Raw genomic sequence first — 26164 nt, forward strand, 5'->3', positions numbered from 1 at the left:
CGTTGCGGTGCGGTGTGGCGGCAGCGGGCGACATGCACTTTGATGGATTTTCAAAAAGGTAACTAATGCGAGGGTATACATACGCCCCGGTGCCCACAGCGGGCGAGCGAAAGCATCAGGCTCCTACATGCTGGTCACCAGCGCGTGTATATAACAAGTACATAAGGGTTATATATATACACAGAGTCTTGCGGTAAATAAAAAAATGCTCACATATACATATATATATACATAGCTGCACATAAAAACTCAAATTTGTTATATATTCCGTCCTATATACTTTCAGCCAATATATTACACTTGTAAGCTGGACGTGTCTTTCGCCTGGAAAATGCAACACGCGCCCAACAACAAGCGCACAATACATTATTCAGCACATATAAACGCTCATACGCGCTCATCTCTGTGTGTATTTGTGCTGCGCCGCTGTCACTGGAAGTCCAGGGAGGCGTTCTTTTTCACAGGGAGGACACCTACGATTTTTCTTTTCCCATTTTCCATATTACCGTTACTCTTCTGTTGCATAGGTTAGCATAGGCATGTTACACCTACAGCAACAACAACCGGGCTTAACCATTGTACATAAGCGTCGGTGCTGCGCTGTGTGTCCGTGGTTGTGGCAGCAATGGGCTGTGCCTTCGTTCGCTTTTGACTTTGTTGTGCGGTGTTGGGTTTGACGCATGCGCGTTGCTCGGTGCTACCGTTTTCGGAGTCCCTTTCGCTTGGTGTCCAGTTGTTGGTGCTGTTTCCGATTTCGGATTTCGCCGCACATTTAGTATGCGAATGCTATGCGCTGTGGTGGCTTGTGTTTAGCGCGGCTTACGGCTGTGTTTCTGGTCCTTCGTAAAGGCGACCGTGGCGACGGTCTTCGTGGTAGAGTAGTATTGAGTGCATATGTGGGGTATTGCGTAGACTTGTTTGATTTATTAAGTACAGTGTTTAATTTGTATAAATTATTGTTTGTATGTAAATAGGTGAAAATGTAGACGGAAATTATCACTAAATTTGGAAACCTGTAAAATATCACATTAAGAACGCTGTAGAACTGAAATATTTACGACTTTAATTTACCGACGGCATAATGGAGATTCGGTGACCAGTGGTTCTTAAAACGTTTTGCTCACAAAAATTTTATTTTATTGCATATGCATTCTTCTAAAAAAATATTGCAACCCTTCCAAGAACTTGTTTCCTATCGTTCAGTTTGTATGACAGCTATACGCTATAGTGATTCCATCTGAACGCATTCTTCGGAGATTGGACTATTGTCTTGTAAAATCACCCATGACAAATTTCGTGAAGATATCTCTTCAAATAAAAACGTTTCTCATACAAGTACTTGATTACGATCGCTCTGTTTGTATGGCACACTGCTATACAAGTATGTCATAGTGGTCTGAAATTGACGGTTCCGACAAATGAAGAGCTTCTTGAAAAGGAAAAGACATGTGCAAAATTTCAATATGCCCTGTTAAGGGTATAAAAATATATTTCAAGTAGTTAAATAGTTTTGTTTTTAACGAATCAGCTTATGACTCTGTTAAGCAGGTTTTTAAACAATTTTCCTAACGCTCCAGTTTTCAAACCTCTTTGTGAGGGAGGCACGGAGACTTTTTTAATTTTCTCAAATTTTTACAGAAATATTTTTCTGAATTTCAGATTCATAAATAAAATAGTCAGGGCAACATAAATAATGGACGATATTTTATTTTTCGCATCAAAACTATAAAACTGCATAAAAATTCCCATAAAACTGCGTCAAGTAATCACTGCACGCTTTTTGTTTAAATTTAAATCTGAACTTTCGAAAAAAATAAGCAAGGTGGTGAACATTTTTGTCATCACTCTCTAAACTTCTACTTTCAATCATAACAGGTTTACCAATGATTAATTTAATTTGTATATACTTATTAGAAGTAGACCTCGACATTAAGTACCTTTAGTGGCCCCCGTAAATACTTTCATTGTCCTCAACAAGCTCATACCGCGGTTTCAGATTCATATTTTTTAGTTTCGAATTCAAGAATCTGGCAAACAAGGTGAATGATTTATTCAATAACTTGTTTTAGGCGTTAGCTTGAACTATTTTTTCATCCAGCTTGACTTAAATAGCTCCAAACTGTTTTTGGTGCCTTGCTAAGCTCCTGAGCAAACGAAACAATGCTTACATGGTGGGCGGACCCAACGATTTCCATTGTTTTATTGATATTTTGCAGAGCCTGATCCATCTTTGACATCAAAATTACCGGAACGGAATCCAAATTGTTCGTGATTAGCTATTACAGTAACAGGACCTTAAACAGTATACTTGTATTTTCAGCCATCTGCTATGAGTTTTCACGTTTAGCGCAGAAAAACTGTAAAATATGACAGATATCTATCATTAAGGGGGTATTTTGATTTAGAAATTTAAAACAATCGATTTTTTTTGCATATTATTGTAGTATAACCCTTTAAGAATATACCCCTAAAAAGATTTTTTTTGAAATTATTATCAATTTATCAATTATTTTCGGAGTTACGGTTAATTTTGTGATGCGCTGACAAAATCGACTGGCAGCTCGGCGCGAGCTTGAAAGTCGTTGTTTCAGAAGCGGTGTGCATGATATCTCAAGTTCCACTCAATCAATTTACTTGAAATTTCATATAGAGCTTCTTTATACATTATACTATCGCACTACGAGAGGATTTTTGGAAACATTTTTTTAAATGTATTTTAAAAATTCCGAACGTCAAAAAAAACAGGGAAATAATGAAACATTATTTTCAAACAGCCGGCATTTTGTAAAAATATTTTTTACCAAAAACCTCTTGTACTGCTATAACTACATCCTTCCTCTTTAAGGATCACTCAACAATTTCCATTTCGGGTTACTGGGAGTCCTGATATCCTGAACACCAGGACACGCCATTTTTTTATCAGTCCCCACTTTGCCGGAATATTAAAAATATTTTTTTTATAATATAATAAATGGTTTGTACTCTTTAAATATCAATAAAAAACATATAAGAAAATATATGGTAAAAATATTTCTTGTTTTTTTATCGGATCCAAAAAAGAGCCTAAAATTGGAGCTTCTAAACCAGAATAGCCCCTGAAGGCGTGCCCAAGATATACTGAATCAAGCAATCACAAAATTGTCTTACTTGTAGAATATTTTTTAGTACGAAATCTTATCTATATCGCCATATATCGTAACCCGACCGTATGCAACAAATGCAACGGAATATTCAAATTACTAAAGATTTCTATTTAAAAATTAATGCATTAAGGTATTTTTACTATATCTATTATCTAATAAAATGAGCTTGACGCTTAATGTGATATCAATCCATCTAATGTCAATAGAAGATTTTTTGCCGTACACTCTCCAAAAAACAGTGAAAAAATCTTGAGCTGAATGAAGGTCAAACGGTATACTCTAACCCAAACTCGATGTCTATGCTAAGAAATAAGTAAAATTATGATGCTAATCAAACTTCATTTAGTTTTTCACCCGTCACCTCCAAAATATATCAACACCGTTACCCTCGATATTGACGTCAAAAACAATATATTTTTGGCTGAAAACAGCTTAAATTAGCTGCCACAAATATTCAGCATCACAATGAATGAAATTTAAGCTGAAAATTTAAATGAAATTCAAACCTAACGGCATTCACAACGACCGACATTAAGTTCATTAGACTTTAAATTATGAAATTTTCCTCCCAAAAATCCACGGAGATTTACTATTAAGAATCTCTTTTTAAAATCAAGTAAACATGACAATTTTAGCTGACAAGACCGTCAGTGGCAACTGCAAAGCCATTACAGCCGGAAAGCGCGTTCGTCACTCAGCCAGTCCGTCAGTGCGTCAGTCAGTTAATCAGTTGATGCGTCGTCATTCCTTCACTGTCTGCCACATGTCAAATGTAATTAAAATTTCCCTCATGAATTCACCGAAATATGTTGAGTATTACAGTAACAACAACAACAGCAACAGTGTTACAACATTAGTGAAAGCGCCATTTGCAGACAGTCAAAACTAATTAGTGGAGCGTGAAGCATTGGCCAGTCGCATCGGAGCAGTCAGTAGCTAATAGTAGAAGAAATGCTTTTTGTTTCAACTTTATATTTTTTTCATGTTTTTATTTGCGTTTTCGCATAAAAACAAAGCGCAAATCAATTTTAGTATGAAATATGTGTGTATGCATGTGAGTGTTTGTTCGGGAAATGGCAGAAAACACATTAAAAATAACAAAATTAAAATCAAAACAAGAAAATGTTAGTTAAAACATGGCAAAAAAGAAAGAAAAATTAGAAAAAGTTGCAAGAAAAATGCCAAAGAAGGAATGCACACACACACTCACAAACCCACAAGGGAATGAATAATTAGATTTCTTATTGCGCTGGCATTGATTTCTTGTGAAATTGGGTGGTGGGCAGCGCATGACTGCACACACACACACATACATATACTAACACATAAACATTTCCATACAATAAAAAATGTTATTGTGATTTTCAATTATTCGAGACTGGCATGCCGTGCCGTACGACTCCCTCCAAGCTTCGTATAATTATTACTATTGTTGTTTTTGTAGCTTTTGGTTATTAAGCAGCTGTTGACTTGTTGTTCTTGTACTTAATTTTCTCCGGCTTTATTCAAAATACTGTCATACAATGTTTTCTTGTACGGCATTCATTCAAATTCGCCCATTAAAAGTTATTTATAGGAATTTGGGGGCGAAAAATACTGAAAAAATCTAACAAAAAATCAAAAAAACGAAAAAAAAAGAATAAAGCGTTAAGCGACATTATAATACCCTACACCAGTGCTCTTCTTATAGCATAAAAGGGTATGAACCAGTATAATCTTGATTTAGATGGGTCAGTTTGTATGACAGCTTTATGCTAAAGTGGTCCGATCGGAGCAATTTTTTTGAAGATCGTTAAGTGGCCTTGGGCAATATTCTATGCTAAACCTTATGAAGATATCTCGTCATATACAAAGGTATTCCAAACAAGAACTTAATTTTGATTGGTTGTTGTTGTTGTTGTAGCGGCGGAATTCCGAGTTGACAGTCCTTGGTCGGATAAAAATCCGTGTCCGAGCCGGTTACATAGACCCGACTGTCGTTGGAATGGTCGGTTTGTATGGCAGCTATATGCTAAAGTGGACCGATATCGTTAATTCCGACAAATTAGCAGTCTCTTCGGGAGAAAAGGACGTTTGCCTAGGTTCAGATGGATATCTTAAAAACTAAGGGACTAGTTCGCGTATATTTAGACAAATTCAGCTCATCATGCGGATCATTTATATATGTATGTATGTATATTCTTTATAGGGTGTTCGACGTTTCTTTCTTGGTATTCGTAGCAAACCTAATATACCCTGTTCAGGGTATTGAAATCACAAAAAATCACAGAGTAAAAAAATATCAAACAAAAGCTTCTCCATCAATTAATTCCGCCACTTGCTGAACTTAGAAAATTGTGTAAAAAAAAATTACTGTTATGCCAAGAGTGACATTTTACGTACCTCTGCATTGTTGTTGTTGCTTTGCAAAACTTGTTATTCTGGCATGACGCACTCAACCACCTACCCACCAGCGGAGCTCATGCGTGCCAGTCAATTGCTGTCTTAGCACTCATATTGACATCTTTCACGTGAACAAAACAATAAGTGTCCAATAAATGACAAATCACAGTGCAAGTAAAAAAGATAAAAACAATTGAAAACACAAAAAATAACCGTTGGTGAGTGCTTCCACCGTAGACCCCCCACACTGTCGCTTCGCTCTGTGCTTTGTCCGCTCTAATGTGATTATCGTGTATTCATGCTTGTATGAGGAACTCACAGAGGCATACACATACATACAATCACATAGCCTCATGTCTTTCGTCAAGTACAATTCTCTGAGCCATTGTCTTGATCGGATAACATACGCCACTACATTGTCCAGTCAAGCAGCCATTGTCTGACATCATTCCGTGAGGTGACAGAATCATCTTTGTATTTGTTGTTCAATTGTTGTCTTTGTTGCCTACTTACTTGTCTATTGTAGCTTTATAATGTCACTACATGCTAACAACTTCTAATCCGACCATTGATCACTTGGTCAGTGGCTGCTTAATCGATGAGACAGTGGACATCGCATGCTCACCAAGTACCGTAGTTTGCACTTAAGACTCTTTGCTAGGCTTGTTTGTTATGTTAAGGTAGTTTATGCTTAGGTAAATAGCAGATTGTTGTTAAAAAATATTTAAACATTGATTTTCAAAATATTTGGCCTGAAGCCAACCGGTTAGTTTTAATTAATAATAGCTGCTCACTTCATCTTCCAAAGTTTTATATACCTGGAGATATCAGATTTCGGTCTTACAACAGAAAGCGGGTATATATACGAACAAATTATTTAAGGAGAACAACGAGGATAGTAAAGAAATATACCACAAAGTACTTCAGTCGGTCATGTTATTCGAGGAGACTCAATGACTCCTCAATATAACCTTGCATATAGCCAGTCCAGCTGGGTTTTGTGGTAATACGAAAATTTATTTGAAGCATTCCAATAGAACCATAACCCGAAATCGTAGCCATTAAGATCACCAGCTGCAGTTTCATCAAATCCAGCACGAGACGATGAGTATTGGTCCGAGGCCGACTTTGGTTTATTAACCACCTATGTACCTTACATTAGAATCCTATCTTTTGAGAAATATGCAGTAGGTATTCATAGATATTCTATAGATATCTCTACTTGAACAAACAGTTTCGATTAAATACTTTTTATCAGAGATTTCAAACTCCTATCCAACCAACACGTTTACAAATTAATCTACATATATTAAAGGTTATATGTCATTTGATGATCAGAAGCAACTTGCACCGAGGGTTGGTCCACCGATCTCTCAGTGGCTTCTACCTTTTTAACTGAAAAGAACTATCTGGATGTAAGCTAAATACTTCCGAAAGAAGAAATGATAGTTCTTGAAGTATAAAAGAAAAACAGTTTTCTACCATCAGTATCCTATCTCAAATAATATACATATAACAACAGATGTTTTGAGCTTTGAAATTTGAACTATACTGATTCTTCTTTAATTAAAGATCTATAAAACTTCTGCAAAATTTTAGTCATACATTTTTCCATCCTGTTAAGAATGGCTAAAAGACTTTACGTAAATATTTTTACGTCTCAAATATTCTCAGAACTTATTCGAACCCGCCAAAGTGAGTTTTGTTAGTTATACAATACATTCCATACTACATATTCTAAGACGTTCAATTCCTTTTCTACTTGAAGCAAAGGGACGATAGCGGTAATATATCTATTAATTGAACTAATTCTACTTGAGGTAATCGAGAACTGATATCTGAGGTAGTACGAGGGTTGTCTTTTATATTTAGAGATTTATTGTTTTTAAAATTATTCTCCCTTAAGATCTGTACACTGTTGCATGCGTTTGAATCAATTGTAGAAGCACTTTTGCCACTCTGATTGAGGTGCCTTCAAAACATGAGTTCTGAACGCATCAACCGTCTCTTCAGGTGTCGAAAAGTGTTGACCTCTTAGTTTATTTTTTACGTACGAGAGTAAAAATAAGTCATTCGGAGCCAATTGAGGACTGTACAGCAGATGACTCATCAAAGTGCGAAAGCTTGCATTGTTGTGGATCGACGGTTGGTTTTCCCGATTTCTTAAAAGACAACTGGCAAACAAATGATTATATACCACTCAGAATTTACTGTTCTGTGTTGATCTAGTGGTATGGTTGCGACATGGCCAGTTTTTCCAAAAAGTAGGCTATCATTTGCTTGGAAGTGCTTCGTGCGCGACCAACTTTTATTGGATTTGGCTTATCTTTTACTTTTGGGCTCATTCGCGTAAATCCACGATCCACCCGTTACAATGTCATAGACGTGTTTCGAAGCACCGTTATCGTACTTTTTTAACATTTCTCTCGACCAATCGAGCTTTTTTTGAGCGATTGAATTGTGTGAGATGCAACGTGAAACAAATTTTTTACAGTCAAATGTGTCAATGCACCATATCATTGATAAACACTGATCCTTAACCGAATTCATTAATTCACTGTTGCTAAATTTATCCGCCTCGGAAGTTGTAAAATATAATCGCGCGAAAATATTCGCGATTTTATTAAATTTTTTTGCCGACATGAATATTTTAAGTTACTGTAAACAACACAAATAGCGCTCGTATGTCATAACGTTTTGAGTGTGTATAACATCAAAAATGTCAAACTTTACGAAAAAGTTGTGAGTTGACAGTTTGCAGCACTAGGGTTGGCAAATCCCGAAATATAAAAAGCAACCTACGTATGGTACTTTTCCATTAAACTCTAAAACTGATACAACTTTGTCAGGCAATATTCATAATCCTTGGCCTAACTAAAAGTGCTTAAATGCGACACAGTTGTTTCAATACTGAATATAAGTGTTTGAGCTCAAAGACTGATATTATTTTTCCTAAATGGACCCATTATCGCTCCACAATTTTAAAATTAGTAGATCAGTGAATGTGCGTAAACAAAATGAGAGTAAAAATCCGCACAAAACTCTGTCGGAAGTAGAGATTTGGTTCACTGTTATTCTGTCAATTAGAATGCTACATTCTAAAAATATGTTATCTTCTGAGATGTATGAAGGAACATATGCCTTCTTCGGACAGATTTAATAAAGTTGTACTAATATATCGCTGGAATTTTCAAACTGCGCTACTAGAAATAAGCGGCCGCTATTACGACCGCAGTCAAAGCTGTTTAAACGGTCTTTTTTCTAACATGAAGAAATTATGCTGAACGAAAACTAATGTAAGGTTAAATTTGGGACTGAATACTTAAGAAAGCTAGCTTTAAGGAATTTCACTAATTTAACTTCAATTTAAAACTTTTCTACAAAAATTACTTTCTTATCATACAAGACAGTAAGCTTCTTTTAACCTCTTCTACCAGCCACTTGCTGTGCGAATGTTTATATGTGCAGGCTTGTATAGATATTCTAACAGCGAAGAAGCGCCTCGGGGTATACAGAAAGCACGCAGCTGTTAAAAGAAGTCCGACTGCACACTTTTGTACAGAAAAGAAATTCATAGAGGAGGCAAAGAAATCACAAATCAATTGAAATATTTTTGCTCTTGTCAGTTTTAATCTCATACACTTGGACTCGGACTTTTAGACTAAACTGTTTGTAAGCGGACTTGTGTGAGAATCACGGCAAAGGCAAACGAAGCCAATTGTGAAATAAGATTTGTATTGTATTGAGGATTTGAAGAAATATATACACTTGTGTGGGTGTATGTTTGTATGTGAGTGTATGTGGCGGCTAAGGACCACAGGGCGCTGCTTGTTTTGTGACTTCGGCTGCTGCCAGCGGACTCGGACAATAAATTTATGACATTCATTAGAACGTCAGATTAAGAAAACGCAATCGAACAATACGGAATGGTACAAGCTTCCCTAGTGAAGCAGCTGGCGACAATGCGCTGGCTGCATGAACCGACCCGGCCAGCGGGCGTACCGCGGTCGCTAAAGTTCGACGATTGAATTTGTATTTTTTATTTGAGATTTTTTCGCAGTCGAAGTGTGCTTAACCCCGGCGACTGAGTGGATTTGCTTGTAGAAATTGACTTACCAACACCACAACTACCTTTAGCTGGGTGGATTAGGCAGTTTTTTCTTCGAATGCTTGCACCAAAATGTGGCAAATGCGCTATGGGGTGGTGTGGCAAGTTACCGTATGTGCGATGACATAAAAATTTAAATTGGAAAATCGTAAAGTCGCCACCGCGATTTTCCCTTGGCTCTGTTGCATGCCAAACGCTAATGTTGGCATATTGAAAGTCACTTTAAGATGACGACACACAGCTGTGTCCATCGCTGGGCCGGTGGAGTCATTCTATAGCTGGTAGGTGGGTAAGTAACCCCCCCGCTGTGCGCAAGCGTTGCAGGTAGCGGCGGTGTGAGGCACTGCAAATGTGCTGCACACAGACTACCGTACGTAATTAAGTAGCAGTAGACAGTGACTGTGGCAATACCCTCCCTGTACTCTCCTGCTTGCTGGCGTGAAACAGCTGTGCAAAGTGGCGCTCAAAAATATGCGAATTGCGTGGCAAACGCGTTTACTTTACCTCTGGGACTCGCCCCGACGCAGCCGTGAGGCAAATGAATGGAGAGCGCGTCAAGAAAAAAAATGTTGAAGGTTGGAGTATCATGGTCAGGCTGCTTGTGGCAGGAGGTACTTTGGACAGCGAACGGCCACCACAGGAAACGCTTAAATTCGGCGACACATAGTACAACAACAGAAGCAAATATGGAATATGTATTAACACTAAAGAGACGAAGAAAATATGAAGGTGATGTTGCAGCGTTTGGAGGTTGCTTAAGCAAGTGAAATGTTTAGGGCCGCCAAGATTGCCCTGGACCAACCACTTCTTCGTCTCAGCCACCACAGGCGCCGCGGCACAATTCGAAGGTGAGTGGGTAGATGAGACAACTGTGCCCAAAGAGCAGGACATTGTAGCAGCCAAGTGCCAATGACACTCTTCGCGTTTGTCGTCGTCGTCGTCGTCGGGCTGCTGGGGCGACTGCGTTTTGTGGTCGCGTTCAGTTAACATTTGGGACATATTTTTGGCGTTGTTTGCTGTGTTGTTGTTGTTGTCGCTGCTTATTTAAGTATTCAATGGAAAAGTTTTGTGGTTATGTTGGTGCGCGTTGTTGCACGCACGTTTGTCGTCGTGTGCGTACGTGCGTGTGTGTTAGCGATGCCAATTCGGCGTTTGTGGCATGTGACCGCAACAATGTGACAGCGGAGCTAATCAAGTCGAACGACAGCGAACAGCTGGTAAAATATTTAAAGTGTCCTTTTGGTGAGCGTCTATGTGTGTGTGTGTGTGGGTAAGTGGCTCTATTTAAATTTGGAATTAAATTTTAAGGTATTTTCGAAACCGTTATGTGCACAATATTGGACACTTTAAGTAGCCCAAAATTACTTTCTTTCCTTACAAACAACGAAAACAATTCTCTCCTTTAAGGCTCAATCGGCGCATCGTACATCTATTTCGATGTGGTTCAGCACCATTTGGACAATGGAAACAAGTGAATCTGAGTTGGTTAGTTAAAAGATAAAATGGAATTACTCGAGCAGAGTTTTTTCTTAGCAAATTTATGTGGGTAGGAAAAGGTATATATATAGACATTTCCAGTAACTAGTCTACTCATTCGCTTTTATCAAGAATAATTATTTAGATTACAATGAGCTGATAAACAAGGGATTTTCTTTAATTGAATAGAGAAAATATTTTTGCGATCAGAAATTAAACTGGTTCTTAAGTAGATGATATATTCTTCAAGTTATGATAAGTAACCTTGTCGTGTGAGTGACGATGTGAAAGAAGCGATTGCTTTCTTATATCGAATATTCGCTTCGACTGCCTTATAATCGAGTAATTTAAACAAATCTGCATACAAGAGTTATGTATATATTATAATGCATATATAGATATAATCCATGATTCAATTCTTCCCTTAACGAAAAATATGCTTAGTTCATATTTTCCAAAATACGTTATTCGCTCCAAAAACAAAACGACGGATTTTGACATTACGAGTTAAAAAACTTTTGACAATTTGTTATTTTTGGGTTATCAATGCAATCTTATATAATTGAAACATGAACATGATGTACTCGAAATGTTGAGAGTTTTTGAATTCGGAGAAAAAATACTTCAAATATGCTCTGTGTTACACAAGAACACAACAACTTATCTCGAAAAAACACAATAAATTGTCATCAAAAAATACTGAACGCTTATCAAATTTGACTGTCGTAAATTCTCCATTATCTATAATTCGTGGTTATGAAATACCTATATGCCATTGGAAATGTAGTGTGGAATTATCATTTACAACAAATGCTACTGAGGTGATGAAAAGTAAAATTGATTTGATATAATAATACGATAATAGTACTGCAAAGAAAAATGTTTTACCAGAGGTTTCATTGGTTGGCTTAGTTGCAAGGTCTAACTTAAAGGGAGCCTGAAAAAATTTCTGAAAAATGTCTAATGTAAGTCAAAATAATGCTGATTGTGCCCCCAGTATATTTCCCATATTCTGTGAATCATACTCTCGCCAATTTCTAGAATTGAAACCTGAGGGGTAAATTTCTTATGCTGCCGGCGACGTGTCTGAGCTCACTGAATTCTTTAGTGAAGTATAGGGCTTGCTTCATTGCGTAGTAGTGAGACTTAGTGTTAACACAGCGTATTACATTTACTACGAATTATGCACCTTTAAAAATCTACAAAAGTGTATATCACATAAGTTGAAATGAACGATGAAATCAAATAAATTATGGCATAGAGTCATAGTTCTAAATGTAAAACATCTAGTGCGATAAGCGCTTGAAGATTGCCTAGACAGCCCTTTAAAAAGTATAAGAAACGTCTAATGATCTATTGTGGATTCAGGAATTGTCAAGGTGGTGGTTAAAGCTCTAATTAAGGAAATAATTCTGGAGAGTTTACAATGACAGATGTTGTAGAAGGTAAATCTTGCCCTCGAGGAATCAAAGTGGCGCTACTGCTGTCCTATATATTTAGTTAGATAAATATAAATCCATATACGTATACATAGGTATACATCTACATTGGTAGACACATCAAAATTTGTTATCCTGACACCGCAGCTCCTAAACAATCGCTCGTGCACCATCTTACTAATAAAAAAATATGAGCATATAAGTAGATAATAATCCTAAAATTGTTATGACTTAATATGTTTTGCAAAAAAAGTGCCGCAATAAAGCACTCGTGGCAGATTTAGCTGATTTGACAGATTTCGCGAATGCCATTCGCATTTAAATACACACATAAAGTTTATTGGTAAAGCACAGAGACTGCAGATTGATTATGTGCAGAGCAACGCGTGGCTGAATGAGGATACCCGCTCCTTGAATAAAATAAAGCAACGGTCCTCTAGAAACAATACCACATTAATACATACATACAAGTACACACACGCATATGTGCACATTATTGACTTTAATACAACTATATTTTGCATTTGTTTACAGAATTTAAAAGATTTGTATGAAGCTGTGTATGGAAAATAATAATAAAAACAACAGCATTGCAACATTTAAATACGCTTTAAAATAATAAGAGATGGAATAATAAAAGAGAGCACTTACCGAAAAACAAAAGCAACATTTATACATGCGTATGTGAGTTGGAGTCAATATTTTCACGCGTGTGTGGAACTGCCGAAAGCTGAAACAACAACAAAGAGGAGCACTCGTTAATAAAATATAAAACAAAAACGTTGCGTGCGAATAATAAAATAAAATGAAATACAGTCATAAAGTGTTATTTAATGGTGTTTTGCCTCCATTACGCTTAGCGGTTATTATGCTAATGAGGTCGTTATGGCCTTGGAACGCTCGTTACATCGCGCATACATGCGGGCGTTTGCGGAGTCGGCAGGCACGCTCCCTCACATATGTATTTGGTTGGTGGAAGTGTGTGTGTGTTGAGAGCACATATATATTTTTAACATTTTTTTTGCCAGCGGCAGCTCTCAAATCTCCATTTTCAGTCAGCGGTGGCTGTTTTTTGGTTAATATTATTTTTGGCTTACAGAATTTTATGCAAATCTCAGCCGCTAATGTAGAGAGGTTAAGCGATTAGTGAATTTACATATGCATATTGAAAAAAAAAAACGTCACAGAGATAATTTTATGCTCTATGGTTTAGTGTGCTTAACATTAAATATCAACAAGTAAGGAAGGACTATTTTCGGGTGAAGCCGAACATTTCATACTCTTGCAACGTGCAAGGAACAAAGCCGGGGAAATACCTTCAGCTGTTGGCAATATTAAAAAAAGGTAGGGAAAGGGTTCTACTTCATTATTTGACATAATCGTGAATGGAATACAATTAAATTTGATATTTAATAAATATATTTATTTTTTTACTATATCTTATCCTTAAATGAAATATTATATGTGTATGTGTTCTAAATTCAACCGAAGAGGCTAAATTTAATATATTGAGTTGATGTGAAAAACGTCACCAAAGGATTGGTATTCATTGCATAAGGAATATTAATATAATTTTCTAATATTATATATAAGAAAACGTGTCCACTCAATTTCGTTGAAATATCACACATTTTAACCAACCTAAACGTTTAAAAGTCAGGTGGAAAGTCGGAAATCATTTTATAGCAGATTATTGGGGCAGAGAAATGAAAGGGCTGGCCGCTTAATTATAGGGGTCTAAGGGAAATTTTTGCCCGATTTTAACCATTTTAGGCAAACAGATGCACTGTTATTAGCAAAATACGCTCCCTTAATTTCAATAAAATAACTCCCATATATGTATATGCGGCCGATATTTGCGATATAAAGTGTACTGTAATTTCGAACATCTTTATAATTGGTATATGGGGGCTAAGCGAAGTATCGACCCGATTTAACCCAATTACAAAAAAAATATATTTCCCGAATTCTATTGTAAAAACATTTCTCATAGATTGACCGGTGTTTTCGACAAAAAGTCAGCTATACGCACTGGTACCCACATATTCGGTATGTAGCGGCTTGAACATGGCTGGTATAATTTTGACTTTTTTTAAGCCTAGATGGCCTACTTTAAAGGCATTATTTGTGTACAGTTTTATCCCAATATATTGATTAGTGCTTGATTTGTGTACAGGAAAGTGAAAGAATCAATAAAAATTGTGTTACATGGGAAGTGCGTGTGGTTTCAGTCCGATTTCGCCCAATATAAAAATGTAATAATAATGAAATCTACCGAGTTTGGTTGAAATCGATCGAACAGTTCCCGTGATATGAGTGTGAATGTGAACGGTGCCACACCCGTGGTCCAATTTTGAAAGCTTCTATAAAGCTATCTTTTATTATCTTGGGTGTAAAATTGAATGTCTCTGGCGTATTTAGTTTTTAATTTATCGCGCTTTAACTTGATTTTAACAGTACCGTTATATAGGAAGTGGGCGGGGATCAGATTTCACCCATTTTTACAGTGTTGGTAGGGGTACTTAAGTCATTTGTCCTAAACGTTGTGATTATTGTACCGTAAGTGGTTTAGGAGATATGTACATTAAATCTATTAAAGAGCGGGGCGACCAAACAACTATAGTGTCTTTTAAGCGACCGTGGCTGCTATAAAGGTAGAAGTAGACGCTGTGCTTCGAAGTGCATCTTCATTCAGAGAAATGTGCATTCACTGCGACACTGAACGTTACTCAAATAGTGTCAGATTTCACTAGCAATAGCATGAGGCTACTTTGTTATCCGACATGCTTGGATGCCTGGTCACAGCGGAATCATCAAAGTGTAAAGTTAACCGATTTGCTAAAGAGGACACCCTTTCCCCAATTTCATCTGATTGGAAAAGAGTCGGTACTCCGCTGTCTTTTTGCACAGTGTATTGGATATCCTGTGAGCTGGGCAAGCGTTAGTCAACAACCAGAACTTATGCAGCTGCGAGAACTTTCGGGCGGAGAAAATAACAAAACAGGTCCACTGAACTACTTCTCTTAGCAAATTTCATCACGTTTGTAGATGCTTTAACTGGACAGTCTTCAATAAACTTACAAGCGGACCGGCTTAAGATCTTGTCAAACGCATATTGCCAAATCTGTATAGAGGAAGGAGCGATAGAAAAATCTGGGAACTTCCTCCTCTATTGCCCAACTTTTGACAGTCTGAGATAGAAATATCTTGACAAAAAACACATACCTATGAATATAGTATTATTGTATTTTGGTTATAAAAATGTAGCCCTGCAAGCAAATGCAGCGCTGCAACCAATTAGCAAGGGCAATATTGTGATATGTGACTAACTAATTCTATTATTCTATGACAACTGCATATAGACGGGGGACCACGTTCGTGGTCGACCACCAGCTCCTGTCCGATTGTTAGATCCTCTTGGCCGACAGTAGAGCTTAGGAGAACTACTGAACTGCTTGCGCTTAGCAAAGTTTATCTTGGCACAATCGTAGTAGTTCTTACTAGACATTGTCCAAAAGGATTCACGCTGTAAGGCTAAAAATACAGTCGGATGCAAATTGTCAAACTTGTATTTAAAAAGGTGCGGTCTTCATCATTGTTATACCTTTTACGAACCAGGAGACATAGTTAAAACTGACATTAGCCGCCTCAACAAATTTGCGTTTCGTTTATTTATGAGGGTCTTTATGATTAATTTTATAGGAGTTCTAGATACCACAACGGACCGACGTTACAAGCTGTCCAAGTGAGTTCGACATATTAAAGGATCCACTCTATAATGAAATGGTGTGGTGGACATACAACCCATATACGAAAAATTTTACCTATTTTTCGTCGTTTAATTTCATTTGAAATATTTAATATTTGATTAAAATTTCTCTTTGAAAATAAAAAAAAATTAGTGTCAAACGGTTAAAGCCTTATCTGAAGAAAAATATATGGATATACATATGTTATACAATATGTTCTTAAATCTTGTTATCAAAACGTTCCATTACTGAGTTTAGAGTCTTCCGGTAACAACGTAAACATATTTCTTTAGAGTAAATTTTTATTTGTTTATGCTTTTTAAATATTAGTATTAAATAATGGAGGTTTTTCCGAGTAAACACTTGAAAAAATTTATATGTACGATATCTTATTTAATATCATTTCTCTTAATGACAGCTTTTTATTTGTGTACCGCCATTTCGGAGAGAAAATAAATTACTGCAATTGACTATAAGCGAACGTTTACTTTAAGCCAATTGGAGCAATTCATTTAAGATTTAATTATTCACAAGCTGCGAAAAGAAAAACCTAAATAAAAACATTTTCTTAAGCCTGGCGAAACAATGACTTGGCTTCTTAGGTACTTCGGGAAAATAAACGGGAAACGCTAAGCAGTTAACGGGACTAACAATAACATTCTTTTTGTGTGGTGATTTACTTTAATTACCAGCGTAACAACATAAAAACACAACAAAAATAGCAACAACAGTATCGCAATGGTGTAACCTTTTCAAACAACCGGCTGGCGATGGAGCTGCGACGCTTACTATCAGCTATGTGTGTGTGGGAGTGTGTGTGTAGTGGCAAGCAGAGACAAAAGGCCACAGGAATATGTCATCTGCCTTAAATAAATATTTTCACTGCATATTTATTTAGGGCGCAGCGTAAAAAATTTGGAAAGGCGAGCCAGCGATGCCAGGCGAGGCTAATAAAAAGGCTTACCATCTCAATAAAAGTATTTAACACAAGCATTTGCTACTTAAAAATTCCTCAAAAATACCGGAGCTATAATAAAAACAATAACAGCAACAACAAAAAGTAATAAATGCTTGTACTATGGCTTTAGTAGCATGCGCTTGTTGTAGGGTACATCGCCTTTGCATGACCCAGACCTAGAAGCAAAGCAGATGACTCTGACCTCCGCAAACCGAGCAAATACACACACACATACATACATAAACACATATATTATGCATTCCAAGCGCTGCGTGGAGAAGGGGAAGCAGCTTCGCCAAAAAAAAATAAAACAACAAAAACTAAGCGAAAGGGACATGGCTGGCATTCAAAGTAGCTATGCCGGGTAAATCCCTTAATCTTTGGAAATGGCATACAATTACCGACGAACAAGCGAAACAAGTGGCGGACAACCTGCCCAGCAGCAACAGCAACAACATGCCTAAACTACAACTTGCTACTGCTGAGCAACTGAGCCGAGCGTGCTGACAGCCGATACCCACGGCAATAGAAGTGACCCTTTCACGGAAAAAGGATGTGACCGCTGATAATTTCTAAGTGTGTGTGTTGGTGTATGTGCAACTCCATGTTTAACCGTTACAAGGAAAAATGCGAAAAATCGCAGAAAGGGTGAAAAACTGCTAAAAATGCTTAAAAAATGACTTCCCAAAAAGACCAAGGAAAAAAATCCTCAAAGCAAACGAACGTTTATCTTTTGACTTTCTTCGGGCGCGTGAGCATTATACCCACACCTTAATTTTATTTATTTATTTTTTTGGTCCTTCTTCATCTGCTCAGCTATTTTGTTTACACTAACAGTTACAAGCGTTAAGGCACTAAAAGAATAACACTATGCATTCGGACAAGTGGCAGCTACATTACAGGCTGTGGGCGTGTGGCACGTCTGCGTTAAAGAGACATTGATATGTGTATCAGTGATACTAGTTGGGCGATTGTCGGAAGCCTTACTACATCCCTTTGTTCTAATCTCGTTTCATGCCTTCATTCCCCGTGGCATTTTTTATTGTCCTTAAGGCATTTATTTACCTTTTTTGTCTTAGGCTCTTTGCAACAAATCAAATTTGCATACAATTATCAAATGTAATCCTTGCTTTTGTTGTTCCTTAAGAATTCTTTATGGATCTGTGCTAGATTTGTTTTTTTTTTTTAATTTCATCATTGAAATGTTGAAATATATTGGCAATAATCCTTTTCTATAGGAGAGGCGTCAAAAAGTACTGAACGTTTCAGTTACGCACTTAAAGATTACCTAGTTCCAAACCTCTTAATTTCTCTAATAATGGAGAAAATAATACGAGCTGCAGAGCTAGATAGAGAAGGTACAATCTTCTGTAAGAGTGTGCAGCTGCTGGTGTCCGTCGATGACACTAATATCATTGGATTCAGTAACCGCACCGTTAGCTCTGCTTTTTCCAGACTGGATAAGGAAACGAAGCGTATTGGTCTGTAGTGAACGAGGACAAACCGAAATATCTCCTGTCAGCAAACAAGAGGTTATCGTATTCGCGACTTGGCTCATGCGTTACAGTGGTCAGTCATAACTTTGAAGTCCTAGATAATTTCGTCTTACTTGGAACCAGCATTAACATAAGCAACAATATCAGCCTTTAAATCCAACGAAGAATCACTCTTACCAAGAGGTGCTAGAGGTAAAGTTCTCTTTCAAAGGTCAAACTCTATAAGTCCCGTCCTGCTTTGGTACGGTATGGATGAAAACACTCTAGCTTTTAAAGTATTCACTTTAGCACCTGCCGGTGAAAACAGAGTAAGACCTCCACTCCTTTGGAAATATCAGGTGGAGAAGGTCCTAGCTGCCCTTGGTATATCCAATTGGAGCCAAATAGCGAAGAGAATAAACGACTGGCGGGCTATTGTTAATTCGAATATAACCGCTTAGGTCAGTAAATATTTATGCCAGTAAATAATTCTAATAACTATTGATATTACTGTCCTAAAACCACTTTGAAACCGGCACCCGCCCATTATAATACCTATCTAACTTCGCATACAAATCTAAAACAAAACCATACCCTAGAAAATTGCAAGAGCAAAAAAGTAAATAGCCATTTTAGGACACTGAAAGAGTGCTGCTCATCAATAAACTAAGAAATATGTAATAACATTTTCTCTTCATTTCATTAGTAACACTGTCAATTTCAGCATTCTTCAAACAAATCTTTTTATGAACATAACTAAAACAAACATACATTATTATTAAATACATACATACATATTTATACCTATACATGTAAGTACATCACCGTATGTGTGTATACCACATACGTTCGTTTGTGTGTTTGTACCAGAAATAATTGCATTCCTTGATTATGATTGATTATCATTAAGTGTTATTTTGAAACTAAAAACGATGTAAGAATTATTGACACACGTACATACATACAATACATATAAAATAATTAATATCGAAGCTGATTGCGAGAACTCAGTGAAGCACCTTGCCTTTGCGACTCACTTTGCTGCCACCATTCGCGAACAGTGGTCAATTTTTTCAACCTAATGACAACAAGTATTAATTAAAAATAAAATGTAAATATTTTTATACTCTCGCAACCTGTTGCTACAGAGTATAATAGTTTTGTTCACCTAACGGTTGTTTGTATCACCTAAAATTAATCGAGTTAGATATAGGGTTATATATATATAAATGATCAGGATGAAGAGACGAGTTGAAATCCGGGTGACTGTCTGTCCGTCCGTCCGTCTGTCCGTCCGTCTGTCCGTCTGTCCGTCCGTCCGTGCAAGCTCTAACTTGAGTAAAAATTGAGATATCTTTATGAAACTTGGTAGACATGTTTCATGGTACCGTGAGACGGTTGGTATTGCAGATGGGCGTAATCGGACCACTGCCACGCCCACAAAACGCCATTAATCAAAAACAAATAACTTGCCATAACTAAGCTCCGCAATAAGATACAAGACTGTTATTTGGTACACAGGATCACATTAGGGAGGGGCATCTGCAGTTAAAAATTTTTTTTTAAAAGTGGGCGTGGTCCCGCCTCTAATAGGTTTAATGTGCATATCTCCTAAACCGCTTATGCTATAATAACAAAATTCACTAGAAACAAATGTTTTTAGCACTTCTATTGACGGTGTGAAAATAGTTGAAATCGGGTGGCAACTCCGCCCACTCCCCATATAACGGTACTGTTAAAAACTACTAAAAGCGCGATAAATCAAGCACTAAACACGCCAGAGACATTAAATTTTATCTCTGAGATGGTATAAGATGACTTTATAGGAACCGCGTTCAAAATTAGACAGTGGGCGTGGCACAGCCCACTTTTAGGTGAAAACCCATATCTTGAGATCTGCTTAACCGATTTCAACCAAATTCGGTGCATAACGTTATTTTCATGTTTCTATGTCACAGTGCGAAAATGGGCGAAATTGGACTACAACCACGCCTACTTCCCATATAACACCATTTTAAATTCCATCTGATTCTTTCACTTTCCACTATGCATATCAAGCAACAATGATTATATCGGGGTAAAACTTTGCGTGAATAATGCGATTAAAGTATGCCACCTTGTGGCCAAAAATTGTCTAAATCTAACCAAAACTGTTTAAGCCCCTAAGTACTAAATACGTGGACCCCAGTGCCTATAGTTGACCTTCTACCGAAAATATCAGTCAATCCACAAAGAAATCTCAAACGAGTATACCATTTGACTTTGCGAGAGTATAAAATGTTCGGTTACATCCGAACTTAGCCCTTCCTTACTTGTCTTAATTAATTTTTATAATTGCATATTAAAATCAAGAAAAACGTTAGTTTCGGCTACACCGAAGCTATAATACTCTTCACAAGTGCAATTTTTATTACAAAAAGGGTATAAAAAGATCTTTTTCTTGATTTTGATCGGTTAGTTTAGATAGTAGCTCTATGCTATAGTGGTCCGATATCGGCGGCTCCGACAAATACTCAGCTTCTTAAGGAGAAAAAATTCAGATCGATATCTTAAAAACTGAGGGATTAGTTCGCAGACAGACAAACGGACGGACAGACAGACAGACAGGCATGGCTAAATCGCCTTGGCTGATCGTGCTGATTAATGTATATATTTTATAGGGTTTTCGACATTTCCTTCTGGGTGTTACAAACTTCATGGCTAATCTAATACACCCTGTTCAGGGTATGAAAAAAAAGAAACGTTAGCTTAGTTTGCATCGATGCTATTATACCCTACACATGTGTATTTTTTATAGCATAAAGGGGTACAAACGATCGTTTTATTGATTGTAATGGGACACTTTGTATGGCAGTTATATGCTATAGTGATCCGATCTAAAAAATATATTTGTAAATTGTACCGTTGCCTTGGAAATAATCCAAGCCAAATTTCGTAAAGATATCTTGCTAAATAAGGAAGTTTTTTATACAAGGGCTTGAGTTTGATCGTTCAGTTTGTATGACAGCTATATGTTATAGTTGTTCGATGAAAACAATTTCTTAGGAGATTATCGATATCTCGAGTAATAATCCATGTCAAATTTTGTGAAAACAGTTTGTCAAATAAAAAAGTTTTTCTTACAATTACTTTAGTTAGTTTGTATGGAAGCTATATGCTATAGTTTTCCGATATTGGCGGTTTCAACAAATGAGCAGCTTCTTTTAGAGAAAAGGATGTGTGCAAAATTGAAAAGTAGATTTTCGCTTAAAGTATTTTAAAGTTTTAATTCACCATTTTTTGTCCTCCAAAATGGTCGCTTCTGCCCACTGAGCGCTATGAAACAGTTTGCCCCCAATACATTGCGCTTGGTTAGCGGTAAATTACGTATCGAAATCGAATTGATTTGGAATTACGTCAATGACAGACGCACGTACGCAAAAGCGGAAACAAGTGGAAAAAGCCGAAACAGAAATTAAATTAAGCCAACAAAATTATTATACAAACGAACAAGTAATTAAATAATAATGCAACCAAGCAATGAAGAAATAAAAATAACCAACTAATGAATCAAGAATGGGGGTGGGCAGTGCAAATATAAACATAAAGAAGGGGTTTTGCTACGCAACAGACTCATATGTACTACCATTTTGACAGATTATGTGGGTGGCGTGTAGCAGGGCATCTATTTTTATATCCATACTCGGATACATATTTGCTGTTTCTGTTGCCAAGTGTGGTAATGAAAATCGACATTCCTTACGGAGTTGCGCCTTCAGTCAAAGAAAAACAAATATACAAACAGCGCGTCGGTAAGCGGTTTACTCATGAGAGCGTGGCAATGGACGGCGTCAGAGCGTATTAGTTAATAGCTTCAGTATTGGTGGAGATGTGGAAAAAAATTAGTTGTAACTTTTGCACAGTAGGGGCAGTTCGGTCTAGTTCATTACTGTATTTTGGCTGGTTTTGACAACCTAAATTACATCGACAGTGACATGGCCTAACTGCCAGAAGTTGACTAACAAGACTTACTATTAAATTGTAGATATGTAATTTGACTCGCAATTTCGTAAAGCACAAATGCTCATTAAGAATGTACGGGTATTTTGCCTATTCAGCAAGGTGGGTTCGTAGCACTACATATGTGTATTAATAATTTAAAGAAGCTACTGCGGCGAAATTCTTTCTAAATATGAATTTTCCAGCTTTTAAAGTTAGTGAATTAACTATATTTTCACGTATCTTAAAACCTCTTTTATAACTTAATGAACAGTTAAGTGTATACTCACAAATGTGAAGTTTGAGAAACAAAGCTTTTGTCTTTAACTCGCTTCAAACTCTTTTTTTTTTGTAGTGTTAATGGGTATACAACTCTGTTCTGTGCACCCTTCTTCTTATGTAATAAAACACTATATTCTGGAGCAAGTTTTTAACTATGTTGATTTGGGAGTTAATATGGAGCCTAAGCTTAATTTTTGTCTTCATATTGACACCATGGTCTTGAAAGCAAAAGCTGTCCTCAGTTTTGTTAAACGTTGGTCTAAAGAATTAGAAAGAGATCCGTGTATTACTAAAACACTTTATACAACTTTGGATAGACCTATATTGGAATATGGCTTTGTTGTATGGAACCCTAACTACCAAATCTATTCTGACAAGTTAGAATCTGTTCAAAAACAATTTTTACTTTTCGCCTTAGCGCATTTCCGATGGGATTCTAGGGTAAGTCTACCTCCATACACTAGTCGTTTAAAACATATTAATCTACCTACACTCTCTAGTCGTAGGGAAATGCTTGGTATAATATTCTTAGTGAAAATCTTGAATGGAACTGTTTGCAGTTCTTTTCTCCTGTCTGAAATTTAATTTATTATCCCGATTCGCTTTTCGAGGTAGTTTAGACCTTTACTGTTGAAATCCTGTAGATTAAATTTTGAACTAAACGAGCCATTCCGCCGTATATGTCATGATTTTAATTCTCATTCCTGCACATTTGACTTATCTGACTCACTTCTCAAAATCAAAAAGACTTTATTGTTTTCTCTTAATGAATTAAAATGTAACAATTTATTATATTGTAACTTTAGATCTTAGCTGTTGAAATTTTTGTTTCTGTAGCTGAGCAGTTTTAGATCTCAACACTTAAAAAACTCTCTTGCCTTTTCTGACTCGACTAATTCCGCACGTTCCGAGTTTCTGCATCAATGTTAAAGCACTATTTATATTAACTTTAAAAGTTTCCGAGTTTTCCGGCCGTGAGTAATAAATCACCTTCGGTTTTCCAATTCAATATAAAATGGTATAACATGGCTCGTGCTTAGGTAGGATGAGACACCAATTACTTCAAGCTGGTTCCCGAACGCAGCCCGATTTTTAAGCCACTTCGAATTTAATTATTACCTAAATTAAGATGTAATCTACCTTAAGTCCAATAATAAAATTCGATATCGGCGGTTCCGACAAATGAGCAGCTTCTTAGTGAGAAAACGACTGGTTCAAAATTTCAGATCGATATTTCAAAACTGAGGGACTAGTTCGGGTAGATGACGGACATGGCTAAATCGAGTCAGCTCGACGATGAGCGTTTCCTTCAGGGTGTTACAAACTTCGTGGCAAACTTAATATACCCTGTTTAGGGTAGAAAAAGGTAATGGCGGCCATTACGAAGTTTAAAGATGGCCGAAGTACTTCTAAATCTCAAAATGATGTAGGTCTATTGATAAACTATTGGTATGTATGTATGGCTAACAATTTAGCGATTTAAATAAGAGAGTCCATCTTCCCTGTTAGTGCCAGCGAAATCAAGGGTTTGTTAACTATTAAACCATTGTTCAGTTGCAGAAATTAAACTAAGACCCATGAGTCTGACGAAGTTAAGCAACCTCCACTTTCTTTAAATATATACCAGAATGTTTACTTTAGGTGCTATATAAACGAGACTTCGCACTGAGAAAAACATACCATTCAGTATAAGCTTTCAAAAGTCTACGACGAGGAAGTCCGGTCTTTCCATTGGAGTTCCAATCACCAAAACCAGTATCGAGAGAAATTTTTAAAACGCTAACGACTAGCATCCCAGTCAGCTTGAGAAGCTCTGCTCAAATCTCAGAGTTTTTTGTTAAGTGACTTGATACGAAGAATAGATGGAACCAGATATAACGTCCCAAGCCCTACAACAGCCGGTTCTACGTTAACGCAATTAACTCGGATTTTATCCGTTCAAGGGCTGTTATTTCGGTGATCTAACACTGTTTTGAAAGGTAAATGATAGTCGAGAAAGGTAAGGAGGATTCAAACATTTTCAAGCATATTAAATTCATAAGCAAAATTAACGAGTGTGAAGTAATCCGTCTGGCTTAACTCTAAATTTAATCAACGAGTCTTATCTGTGGTTTCACAAGACTAATTAAAATCCGTTAAATTAAATCTTATGTGTTTGGGTGAAACTCTTGTCGGGCTTACATATGGTGTGAAGCATTGTAATAGGGTAAGAGCCCCCTTTTTCCTTCACTCGTTGTAGTTACCGAAATTTACTTTGATTATCACAGAAGACTGCTTTGCCAGCCTCTTAGCACGACTACTTCCGCTATATTTTTTTCTTCGCTTTCATTTTCCACATTTATTGTGCAACTACAAGTATTTGTGGCAGAAACAAAAGCAGGCGGCAAAAGCAAAGAATTACGGAAATTAGTTTTTTCCACATGAATTTCCAATAAAAGCGCAGACATAAGAAATATGTGAGCTGAATGCCCCCATACCAATGCAATCGTTATTTGTATAGAAACATACATGTGTATGTATGTGTGGTTGGTGGCAAATTTTGTTGCACTCATATCTTTGGCGCTTTGTTGTGGCCGCCAAAAGACCACAAATAAGGCAATCGCGGTGTTGGCGCACAACAATAACCACGAACAACAACAAAATCGCATCGCTTTTGTCTTTGAGCATCCATTGTGGTGTGTGGCGTCGTGTGCGCGTGCCACAGCCGCATTAAATTGAAATTTCGCCACACATAGAGTTGGGTTTTTATAATCAGAACGAAACAAAGAACGCAGCGCAGAATGGCACTACGGTTGGTTGGCGGTGGCCTCCTTTCTCGTTAAGCTGCTGGAGCACTGGAGCTGAGTGCACTTTGAGCCTACAAGTGACTTCGCACATATAGTGCTTACAGTGAGCTTGAGTTCGCGAATTCCTGCGGTCTTTGTAGTAGCTCTTTTATATGGACTCTGCTCACTGACCAAACTACCAAAATACCTTCTATTATGTTTGCCTAGAATATCCATATGAATTTAACAACCCAGACCGATGGAAATACCAAATCAATGTGGTAGTTCTGTTAGAAATGGGATCTGGTTCTACTGTTCGTTCAGTTCTGGTTCCTGACAAAGTGTTTCAATCTCGAATTGTTAATACATTATTTGTTGTTATTGTAGCGGCAGAAAATATTCCTGAAGA

The 26164-nt window shown here is 37.0% G+C and overlaps 1 protein-coding gene across 10 annotated transcripts in view; it reads right to left on the bottom strand.

Moving 5' to 3' along the window:
• LOC106616069 (myelin transcription factor 1) overlaps positions 1 to 26164 on the bottom strand; it is a 210764-nt gene that overhangs the window by 83293 nt on the left and 101307 nt on the right. For all 10 annotated transcript variants that reach the window (XM_070109909.1, XM_070109911.1, XM_070109908.1 and 7 more), the window contains one exon: positions 13200 to 13278. In XM_070109909.1, the coding sequence (XP_069966010.1) occupies positions 13200 to 13226 (27 nt within the window). In that variant the 5' untranslated portion in view covers positions 13227 to 13278. The remainder of the gene's footprint in view (positions 1 to 13199; positions 13279 to 26164) is intronic.

Source organism: Bactrocera oleae, chromosome 5 (assembly GCF_042242935.1).
Source record: "Bactrocera oleae isolate idBacOlea1 chromosome 5, idBacOlea1, whole genome shotgun sequence".
In the NCBI taxonomy this organism is placed as follows: Eukaryota; Metazoa; Arthropoda; class Insecta; order Diptera; family Tephritidae; genus Bactrocera; species Bactrocera oleae.